The sequence below is a fragment of the Oncorhynchus mykiss genome, chromosome 16 (assembly GCF_057628025.1).
Source record: "Oncorhynchus mykiss isolate SJ-2025 chromosome 16, ASM5762802v1, whole genome shotgun sequence".
In the NCBI taxonomy this organism is placed as follows: domain Eukaryota; kingdom Metazoa; phylum Chordata; class Actinopteri; order Salmoniformes; family Salmonidae; genus Oncorhynchus; species Oncorhynchus mykiss.
Window position 1 is genome coordinate 62,518,617 of NC_143037.1, and position 11,887 is coordinate 62,530,503.

Here is an 11,887-nt window from a genome sequence, read left to right on the forward strand (position 1 = left end):
ACATTCTTATATAACCTCACACCCATTACAGCAGAAGCATGCCGATCGCAGGCGGTGAATCTGAGGTAAGACTCCTTTCACTCGTGATGATACCTGTAGTTGGGTTGTAGGCTGTGCTTATGTTGGCAAAGACTCTGCTGCAGACCAGTGATGTCTCAATGTTGAAGGGGCTTGCAATGCTGTCACCCAAGCCAGCAGAGAATGCCACTTGTGATCTGTGTTCCCTCTTCAGCTCTTCCACCTGGCTCTCACTGGCTGTCACTCTGGCCTCCCAGGTGGTCTTTCCTTTCTTCAGCTCTTCTACCTGGCTGTCACTCTGGCCTCCCAGGTGGTCTTTCCTTTCTTCAGCTCTTCTACCTGGCTGTCACTCTGGCCTCCCAGGTGGTCTTTTCTTTCTTCAGCTCTTCTACCTGGCTGTCACTCTGGCCTCCCAGGTGGTCTTTCCTTTCTTCAGCTCTTCTACCTGGCTGTCACTCTGGCCTCCCAGGTGGTCTTTTCTTTCTTCAGCTCTTCTACTTCTACCTGGCTGTCACTCTGGCCTCCCAGGTGGTCTTTTCTTTCTTCAGCTCTTCTACCTGGCTGTCACTCTGGCCTCCCAGGTGGTCTTTTCTTTCTTCAGCTCTTCTACCTGGCTGTCACTCTGGCCTCCCAGGTGGTCTTTTCTTTCTTCAGCTCTTCCACCTGGCTGTCACTCTGGCCTCCCAGGTGGTCTTTTCTTTCTTCAGCTCTTCTACCTGGCTGTCACTCTGGCCTCCCAGGTGGTCTTTTCTTTCTTCAGCTCTTCTACCTGGCTGTCACTCTGGCCTCCCAGGTGGTCTTTCCTTTCTTCAGCTCTTCTACCTGGCTGTCACTCTGGCCTCCCAGGTGGTCTTTTCTTTCTTCAGCTCTTCTACCTGGCTGTCACTCTGGCCTCCCAGGTGGTCTTTTCTTTCTTCAGCTCTTCCACCTGGCTGTCACTCTGGCCTCCCAGGTGGTCTTTCCTTTCTTCAGCTCTTCTACCTGGCTGTCACTCTGGCCTCCCAGGTGGTCTTTTCTTTCTTCAGCTCTTCTACCTGGCTGTCACTCTGGCCTCCCAGGTGGTCTTTTCTTTCTTCAGCTCTTCTACCTGGCTGTCACTCTGGCCTCCCAGGTGGTCTTTTCTTTCTTCAGCTCTTCTACCTGGCTGTCACTCTGGCCTCCCAGGTGGTCTTTCCTTTCTTCAGCTCTTCTACCTGGCTGTCACTCTGGCCTCCCAGGTGGTCTTTTCTTTCTTCAGCTCTTCTACCTGGCTGTCACTCTGGCCTCCCAGGTGGTCTTTTCTTTCTTCAGCTCTTCTACCTGGCTGTCACTCTGGCCTCCCAGGTGGTCTTTTCTTTCTTCAGCTCTTCTACCTGGCTGTCACTCTGGCCTCCCAGGTGGTCTTTCCTTTCTTCAGCTCTTCTACCTGGCTGTCACTCTGGCCTCCCAGGTGGTCTTTCCTTTCTTCAGCTCTTCCACCTGGCTGTCACTCTGGCCTCCCAGGTGGTCTTTCCTTTCTTCAGCTCTTCTACCTGGCTGTCACTCTGGCCTCCCAGGTGGTCTTTTCTTTCTTCAGCTCTTCCACCTGGCTGTCACTCTGGCCTCCCAGGTGGTCTTTTCTTTCTTCAGCTCTTCTACCTGGCTGTCACTCTGGCCTCCCAGGTGGTCTTTTCTTTCTTCAGCTCTTCCACCTGGCTGTCACTCTGGCCTCCCAGGTGGTCTTTCCTTTCTTCAGCTCTTCTACCTGGCTGTCACTCTGGCCTCCCAGGTGGTCTTTCCTTTCTTCAGCTCTTCCACCTGGCTGTCACTCTGGCCTCCCAGGTGGTCTTTTCTTTCTTCAGCTCTTCTACCTGGCTGTCACTCTGGCCTCCCAGGTGGTCTTTTCTTTCTTCAGCTCTTCCACCTGGCTGTCACTCTGGCCTCCCAGGTGGTCTTTCCTTTCTTCAGCTCTTCTACCTGGCTGTCACTCTGGCCTCCCAGGTGGTCTTTTCTTTCTTCAGCTCTTCTACCTGGCTGTCACTCTGGCCTCCCAGGTGGTCTTTTCTTTCTTCAGCTCTTCTACCTGGCTGTCACTCTGGCCTCCCAGGTGGTCTTTCCTTTCTTCAGCTCTTCTACCTGGCTGTCACTCTGGCCTCCCAGGTGGTCTTTTCTTTCTTCAGCTCTTCTACCTGGCTGTCACTCTGGCCTCCCAGGTGGTCTTTCCTTTCTTCAGCTCTTCTACCTGGCTGTCACTCTGGCCTCCCAGGTGGTCTTTTCTTTCTTCAGCTCTTCCACCTGGCTGTCACTCTGGCCTCTGAGGGTATTTTGTATTTCTTCAGCTCCTCTACATCATTCTCACTGTCACCCAGTCCAAGGCTGCATTCTCTCTAGTTCCTCCACCTTGTTCACAAGCATTTCGCTACACTCGCATTAACATCTGCTAACCATGTGTATGTGACAAATACAATTTGATTTGTTCTTATGGCACTGCAGTACGGTCTTAGCAGCACTCAGCTCCACCACCTGCATTCAGTCAGAACTCTATGGCTGACAGGTGTGCTGATGGGCTGCATTGTTTCTCTTCAGCTCCTCCACTGTCCCAGTCTGACCTCCATGTTCCTCAGCTCCACTCTCTATTCCGCCACTGTGATTCCCTGGTTGTGCACTAAGTCTATCAGCTCATTACAGATTCAGCCAACTTGAATTGTTCTTGTAGTAGTTTCATTCTCACCCTGAGCCTGTGCTCCAGACAGACAGAATAGCAACACCAGCACAACTACAGCACCCATCATTCTGAGACGATGCCTCTTCCCAAATGATGTACTCGACAGGGATCAGTCCCCCTCTTTACACATGTTTCAAATCAAATCAAATTGTATTTGTCACATACACATGGTTAGCAGATGTTAATGCGAGTGTAGCGAAATGCTTGTGCTTCTAGTTCCGACAATGCAGTAATAACCAACAAGTAATCTAGCTAACAATTCCAAAACTACAAGATACAGTAGATGGTATTGAGTACAGTGTATACATATGAGATGAGTATGTAAACAAAGTGGCATAGTTAAAGTGGCTAGTGATACATGTATTACATAAAGATGCAGTAGATGATATAGAGTACAGTATATACGTATACATATGAGATGAATAATGTAGGGTATGTAAACATTATATTAGGTAGCATTGTTTAAAGTGGCTAGTGATATATTTTACATCATTTCCCATCAATTCCCATTATTAAAGTGGCTGGAGTTGAGTCAGTGTGTTGGCAGCAGCCACTCAATGTTAGTGGTGGCTGTTTAACAGTGATGGCCTTGATAGAAGCTGTTTTTCAGTCTCTCGGTCCCAGCTTTGATGCACCTGTACTGACCTCGCCTTCTGGATGATAGCGGGGTGAACAGGCAGTGGCTCGGGTGGTTGTTGTCCTTGATGATCTTTATGTCCTTCCTGTGACATCGGGTGGTGTAGGTGTCCTGGAGGGCAGGTAGTTTGCCCCCGGTGATGCGTTGTGCAGACCTCACTACCCTCTGGAGAGCCTTACGGTTGTGGGCGGAGCAGTTGCCGTACCAGGCGGTGATACAGCCCGACAGGATGCTCTCGATTGTGCATCTGTAGAAGTTTGTGAGTGCTTTTGGTGACAAGCCGAATTTCTTCAGCCTCCTGAGGTTGAAGAGGGGCTGCTGCGCCTTCTTCACGATGCTGTCTGTGTGAGTGGACCAATTCAGTTTGTCTGTGATGTGTACGCCGAGGAACTTAAAACTTACTACCCTCTCCACTACTGTTCCATCGATGTGGATAGGGGGGTGTTCCCTCTGCTGTTTCCTGAAGTCCACAATCATCTCCTTAGTTTTGTTGACGTTTTAGTAAACCTTTATGAGAAAGTTGGCGTGGAAAGTAAAAAATAAATAAAAACCATCAAGGCGTAATAAGAATGTTCCTGTTCACATCAGAACATTTTATCCCAATGTTCTAAGACTGTGGAAGAATCTAAATATCAATAAGTATGTATTTTGTTTAGTGGTTTCTAAAAAAAACATTGGTAAAGCTGTGCTAGTATGCCGCACTGATATGACATGCTGGTAGTAGTCAGTCGTAGTAGTGTTTGTGTAGATAAAACCAACCATCAGTTTTTGCTTTCCAGCAGACCGAAAGAGAACGGGGATAGACGACATTTCATCCTACTTTTGACTGTAGCATTACATTAAAGTTAATTGAAACATTATAGAGGTAGAATATGGAATCTTTTGCCACTGATGGAAAAGGACTGGTCAATACGCCACACATTGTTTTGTGAACAAATGTTTTTTATTTCACAAATGACATGTTTTTTTAAAATATAAAAACAGTATTAAACTGTGTTGAAAACACCCATCATAATTGTCACAATAGAGAAGGTGATAATACTTAATGACAGCCTTTCCAACTGGCATAAATACACTGACAGCATTTTACTGCATCAGCAATAACATCTGCTAAATGTGTGTATGTGACCAATAAAATTAGATTTTGATATGAAATACACTGACAGTTTATAAATGTCACACAGAATGAGCTCAGGGCACCGATTATGATGCAGTTCCAAGTCATCTCATACAGTTTGGTATGCATGTTCTGTGTGTCTGCAGTAGCTGTTGGAGCCTGCTGGCTGGGCTTCGGAGGAACATGTCCCATACTCAGAATGTGCCCTTTATCTGAAAGGTCAACGCTCATTCCCACAGAGGCGTCTACACACACACACAGGTCCCCCGGTCTTACTTCCTGAATCTGTCCAGAGCAGACTTCTGACCAGCTGCTGCTGCCTTTTTCTTCTCTTTCTCCTTCCTCTCTTTATCTATCTTCATCCTGTCTTCCACTGTTTGCCTGATCACATCCTGAGTGGAGGAAAGCCACCAAGAGAGGGTAGGAAGCAGAAAGACCAAGGGAGATGCACATAATTAGTAAAATATCAAAAGATGAAATAATGAAGACATAATTCCATATAAATTGCATGGTGTTTTTGTAGTAATAGAACTCACCCTCTGGTCCTCATGTGCCACTTGCTTCTTGCGCTTTTCCACTTTTCCACTTGAACTCCGACCTTTGGTCTTTAACCTTGGTGTAAACTTCTCCTTGGCCAGAGGGTCAAAGCCCTGAAATCAAACCACACACACAACATCAATGCATGATTTATGAAAAAGTTCAGATTTGTCACTATCTTAATTCAGAATATGCAATATCCCTCTGATAAACTGCTTCCATCCCTTGGTAGTACTCACCAGTACTTGGACCCTGTCCACATGTCTCTGTTCCCAGGTGGAGTGGTCCACCTGGCTGAGCTGGCTAGGGTCCAGGCCAATCAGTTCTGGCTGGATCTTCTCTAGTAGGGCTTTGACCTCCCACTCCTGCCTCTGCTTGGCACTGCGGTACGGGTTGGCATCCAGACCGTCAAAGTTGGGCTCGCCAGCACCTAATGGCAGAGAGAGAGAGTATGGAGTTAGAGACTTCACCAGGGTTGGGGTCACTCAGAATTTAGATCAATTGGACACGCCACACAGGAAGGAGAATATGGATTGAATTTGAATCCGAATTTCATTCTGACCTGGTACGACCATGCTAGTGAAGCCCTCTCCATGGCCCACCCCTAGGACGTCCTCAAAGGGGCAGAAGTGCACACCCCACACTGAGCCCTTTGCCCTGTGGGCCATGTAGGGCTTGGTCACTGGGATGCCCCACACATCTCTGTACACCTACACACAGACAAGCAGACAACGTGACCACAGAGATATCAACATGAGCACAGAGGTTCCAACAGAGAAACACTCAAGAGACAGACATTAAAGGAAAGGTTCACCCATTTTGAATGTTATATTGTTTTTGTGCATCTCTAAGGGATGTTCTATCGATTCTCTGGGTCATTTCACGTTTTCATGTGTATCTGAGTTATTGGCGTTCAAGGCGGTATGACGTAGCACCGTGATAAAGTCGCTCTCACTACACTGGAAGTTAATAGGAATACGACTTTTAGATCACAAAAACATATATCATACATGTCAGATTCAAACACAGGTCGCTGTCATAACACGGGAGGTTGTCTTCTCTTGAATGTGGCATTGATCCTATTTTTGCGATATTCCTACCTCGAGAAATGTTTTATTTTAACGGAGGGTCTAGCACATTTTTCCTATTTGTTTGCCTCTAGTCCAGTGTGCATTGCATGGTGCCGTTGCCAGAGATATTATAGAAAGGAGATAGGAATCCAATGAATGAAGGAACCCCACCCAGCATACTGTCGACCAACCGCGTTCATGTTGTTGTCACGCGGTTGCTAAACTAATTGTCACGCAATCCCTTCTCAAAGTCAGTGTAGATGTCGAGAAATATTTTCCTCAAGTATGTGATGCCACGATTCCAAAGCTATACGATACTACAAGTTCATAATCTCAATTCTCAGAAAAGATTTGTAATGTTGTACTTAGTGTTGACGAAATTCGTGCTAATGGTTTCTTTTTTTGTGCTATCGCCCAATAGACTCCCATTCACTCTCTGATAACTAGCTACGTTACATGCTGATATTGTCTTTGGTATTATTGTGTAAAGCAAAGTTTTCTAGCTAGCTAGCTAGGCAGGTGTTGTAGAAAATTACATAATTAGTCATGCTATCCTGTGTTTTACTGCTTAGTCGCTTGTTATCTGCTAGTGTTTTTTCTAACCTGATACAAACGTGTCGTTGTGTGACTGGGCGTATAGCTACGATCCATTTAGGAGCGACTGCAGTATGCGAGACATCCCGTGGGTTTACTATCTGCATGAAGTCAGCTGTGTGGAACCTTGCAGGAAGGAGCACATTATAGTGTGAACTGCGACAAACGCAGTTCTCTTAACCAATCGCCTTTTACACAATGTTCCACCCCTGTTTCCACACATCTGCTAAACTGTCACTGAGACAAAAGTGGTTGTACTTTTCTATAAAAGTAGAGACCCGATTATGTTTGTTAAGCTTTCAACTCTGTACCATTATGGGTGATAAAATCTTTGCAGTCTCTCTTCCTATATAATTTCTCAAGACAGCAGCCCAGAGAGAGAGCATCCAGAGAGAGAGCATTGCATTGTGGATTTTGTCTTCGACTTGAGCTGCAGATTCGCACAATGTTCCATGTTGCTAACAACCTTATTATAACACCAAAATTAAACATTTGTTCACAAAAAATATTATCCTCACAGTGTTATTTAACACTGTAAATGAAAAGGAATGAGTGGTTTTGGGTAGATTTTTCCTTTAAAGAATACTCAGTGGAAAAAAAAAACTGGGTCAGGAAAAGTACAGAGAGTTTGGACAGCGTTAGAGCTGGGCACCATGTTGCTGCCTCAGAGCAATCCATTCTCTCCATGAGTAATGAGTATTTGGGTTCCGGTTCCAGTTCTGTCAATTCCATTAGTATGCTTGGTTCAAGATTCAGTGGACAATATAGGTCAATATAGTTCTGAGGTGTTACCATGGCTTGCTGGAATGGAACTATGGAATAGCAGTGTCAAGAAGACCACAGCAAAATACAAAAGGCATGGGACAAAAACATAGGCAAAATTATAAGCAGCATGTATGACCTGGACTATGTCTCCTGTGGCGGCGGACAGCAGACCCCTCTGACTCAGAGACAGGCAGGAAGCTCCCGCAGGCAGGAAGTAGGATTGCAGGGGCCGGTAGGCTCTGATGTCATACACCTTCAGCTTCTTGTCCATGCCAGAGGTCACCATGTACCTGCACAGACAGAAGAGTGTTACAGGACAGCCCCCTGCTGGACATTTTAGGGAAGTACACCAGCAAAGACCAATCACAAAACACTGACCCAAATGTGGATATCATATTGAATACAACAGCTACACTGCACAACATAACCACCTTTTCAATGGCCGAGAGACCAAATCCACTCATAACAAAACCAGAACTATATTATGTCTTTGACTAGGACTCACGTGCCAGTCTTGTCAACGGCGACAGAGCGCACACCCCCCTGGTGGCAGAGCATCTTGACAAGTGGCTCTCTCTGGTTTGGCGTCCAGAGGGTGACAGTGCCGTTGGAGTGGCCCAGGTGGATGATGGCGTTGTGAGGGTTATGGGCCATCACATCCAACCGGCCAGCCTTGGTGCAGATGGCCACCACCTCCTTACCCACTGACACGTCCAAGTACTGCAGGAAGCCTGTCGCACTCTGGAGGAGGTGAGGTAGCAAGACAGGGGGGTAGAGAGAGACAGGATGAGTTCACGGGTGAGACAACACTCACCTGTTGTGTCGAGTAACCCGAGACAAGTAACCTGAGACCTGAAGACTTGTGTAACCCCCAGAGCTTACCTACATCTTGATTCACAAATCACTCATTACACAATTGATTCCACTGACACATACACACATATTGCAACGTTAGTATAAGTTTACACACTGCTGTAGCCAGCAGGAAGTGGTAGGGGAGAAACTGCATGCGGAGAACATCGTTGAACTTGCGGATGCAGTGGAGCTCGATGCCCTTGTTGTCATAGATATACAGCCACTTCTTCTGAGCCACTGCAAACAAAGCCTCACTGTGGAGCCACCTAGTGGACACACAGAAAAGTACAGATTAGGACGAGTCAATGGGAGGAGGAAATTATGCCTAAAACTGAATGTAAGTGTGTGTACTCACTTTACGTCATTGACTGTCTCCATCACATTCATCTCACACATCAACTGTTTGGACTGCCAGTCCAGGCAGGTCACATGACCTCTCCTGCCACCAAGCAGCAGGTGTCTGGAATAGAGGGAACACACACATACAAAACATCAGACTTCCCAGGACTAAAACAACTAATCACAATGATTTTACCCAGAAAATCCAGCGCTAACAATAAAAGCACAAACAGAATATCTGGCCTGCTTGCACAGAACACACTCAACAAACAGAACATGAAACTGACCGCCCAGTCTTGCTGTAATCCAGTCGGTAAGGCCCAAACTGAGACAGGGTCAGGCTAAAGTACTGTGGAGGGAGAATGACAGAGTTAGAAAACAATAATAATACTACTTGATTTATTGGTCCATTTGCCTGGATATTCTTTATTTTTTGCAGTCACAGTACCCTACCTGACACACACACACAGGGGTTGTGGCAGAGCAGCGCCTCTGGAGCACTTAGGGGTAAAGTGCCTTGCTCAATGGTGGTATAATACAGGGATATTGAAGCCAACTGACATTTACTCCTGAGGTGCTGACTTGCTGCACCCTTGACAACTACTGTGATTATTATTATTTGACCATGCTGGTCATCTATGAACATTTGAATATCTTGGCCAGGTTCTCTGTTATAATCTCCTCCCGGCACAGCCAGAAGAGGACTGGCCACCCCTCATAGCCTGGTTCCTCTCTAGGTTTCTTCCTAGGTTGTGGCCTTTCTAGGGAGTTTTTCCTAGCCACCCTGCTTCTATACCTGTATTGTTTGCTGTTTGGGGGTTTAGGCTGGGTTTCTGTACAACACTTTGTGACATCAGCTGATGCACGAAGGGCTTTATAAATACATTTGATTGATTGGTGATGAGCTCGATGCTCCTTTCCAATAAATATCAAGGGTCTTATTCTGGTGACATGATGGTCGATGTTTGACTGCCGTTTCACAAATAAGAATATTCTCGCTCTTAAATCAATAATAATCTCATGTAGACTAGCCTTCCCGCACCATATTTGAAAGCTGTTGGCTAGAGCGTACGTGCCAAGACCAGATAAGCACATTTACTATTTATTGCACGTTTGTTACAAAACTATTAGTAGAGTTGAAAATACGATGGAAACATTGAAATGTAGACTTTTATTCGGTACATGAAAAGCGAAAAAGTACATTGTGCCCGCACAACATCATCACGCACTGATTTTTATCTGCAACAAGTCCATTTAGTGGAAACACAGCACTGCTGCGAAAATATGCATATTTGCATGAAAATCTGTCGCCAATTGGATGGAAACCTAGCTATTGCCCCTTCAGAGTCTCACCTTTGCCCCTGCGGTAATATCCACAGCATCAACGATGTCATCCTGTGAGATGGTGCATGTGTCCTCATCTTCGTCTCCCTCCAGGAACCTAAGACCAGAGAAAAACAGAAAGTTGCAGAGAATATAGCAGGACAGCCATTTTTGTCTACTAAACTTGGCCCTGCAAATATATTGACATTACCCAGCATCCTCTGGGAGCATAAGGTCATATCGTGCATTCTGCTTCTGGGCCAGGTCTGAGGCAGCCTCTGATCGAATGACCACATCTCTGAGCTTGTACTGTGGCCGAGGGGGCTGGGGAGAGAGGGATGGGGAAAACCTTACAACTTACTGAAGTTACAGTACATGTACAAAACAATGGTATATTTTCAAAATTAGTAAGTGACATTATTCTGGCAGAATGTCTTGGTGAATGTGTATTAAAAAAATGCCTCACCAGTTCTCCCTTCACTCCCCTCTTGAATTTGTTCAACTTCTCTTCAGGGACAGGTGCTGAGCCTGGAAATGGATCTGATTTCTGTGGGATTGAATTAAACATTAATGAAAAACGCATTCTTAAAGGATAGGGTGAAACATTTCAAGAATCTTCAGTGCTACAGATTGACCTACCACTTACCCCTGATATGACCTTTTTTCCTGCTCCTCCTCGCTTTCCTCCTTTCTTTGTCCTAGTGTTATTTTGTTGCGGAGTCTGTTCATTGTCCCCTTCTTTCTGTTTCTTCCCATCATTCTTCCCTTCTTCCTCTGTGCCCTCCCAGTATCTCGTTGGAGGCTGATTGCAGAACAAACAGATATCGATCATTAAGTCAAATAACACATTAATTGGAGCAGCCTGGATTTTTTTACATGCTGTCCATTATACATATTATGAAAAACCTTAAAATCTTACAGATAAGTAACTTTTTCAGATGCCTTTTCACCAGTTTCAGTGGTAGCTAGACAGCGGCATAGACGCTTACATTACTAACGTTAGCCCTCAAGAAGACAGAGTAGCTAGCTAAAAGTAAAGGGATTTCAGTAGTATACTCTTTATCCCAAACAATTGAAAACGTATCAACAAAATGGCAAGCAAGCAACGAGTTTTGAGAAACTGCTGCAGTCACTAAATCGTTAGCAGTGTAATGTTACTGAAAGCGTTGAGAAAATTGGATAGGGGATCAGGGCTACAATCAGTGTGTAGCCTTTAATCAGCGTTGCGGGATCAAAAAAGTAGGACTGAGAGTAGAATATAGCTACATTAGCTGATCAGGCGTAAGTAATCTATTTGTAAACGTGGTGAGGAAAATGTAGAACTTTACCTTTCTCTTTTTCCCCACGTGTGGTTTTTTCAACATTGTCTCGCTGGACGCCGCCATCTATGTTGTGTATTTTTAAACTTCCGGTAAGAACTGTTACGCCATACGTACCGGCTAACTTCTTCTTCGATGAGGTTTAAGGGCGGTTGGCATCCAATATGTTGCATTACCTACACCTACTAGACTGGAGTACAACTCCCGTATACTTTGCTTGAAAAAAACGAAACAAATACCCTACCATCTAATTCACCCAAAAATGACATTTAAAAAATATTTAAATTAAATACCACCCTACATATCAAGGGCTCCCGAGTGGCGCAACGGTCTAAGGCACTGCATCTCAGTGCTAGATGTGTCACTATAGACCGTGTTTCAATTTCAGGCTGTATCACAACCAGCCATGATTGGGTGGCGCACAATTGCCCCAACATCGCCCGGGTTAGGGTTTGGCTAGGTAGGCTGTCATTGTAAATAAGAATTTGTTCTTAACTAACTGCGTAGTTAAATACAAAGCACTCTACTTTTTAAATATATTTAGTCCTACCTCATGCCAACAACCTGAAAGGATGGGACATCAATATCTTTAACACACCCTGTAACTCTTCTGATGTCAAGTCTCGCACA

General features: G+C 45.4%; 1 protein-coding gene across 1 annotated transcript; it reads right to left on the minus strand.

Moving 5' to 3' along the window:
• Positions 1-4,262: 4,262 nt before the first annotated feature.
• Positions 4,263-11,637, minus strand: wdr46 (WD repeat domain 46). The gene is made up of 14 exons (XM_021566761.3): positions 11,267-11,637; positions 10,585-10,740; positions 10,405-10,485; positions 10,150-10,262; positions 9,969-10,056; positions 8,903-8,964; positions 8,632-8,736; positions 8,392-8,542; positions 7,927-8,162; positions 7,558-7,711; positions 5,555-5,702; positions 5,232-5,422; positions 4,992-5,105; positions 4,263-4,847 (listed from the first exon to the last, which is right to left on the minus strand). Exons 1-14 carry the CDS (start codon positions 11,321-11,323, stop codon positions 4,728-4,730), a joined length of 1,776 nt encoding a protein of 591 aa, XP_021422436.2. The 5' UTR covers positions 11,324-11,637; the 3' UTR covers positions 4,263-4,727.
• Between the last annotated feature and the right edge of the window lie 250 nt (positions 11,638-11,887).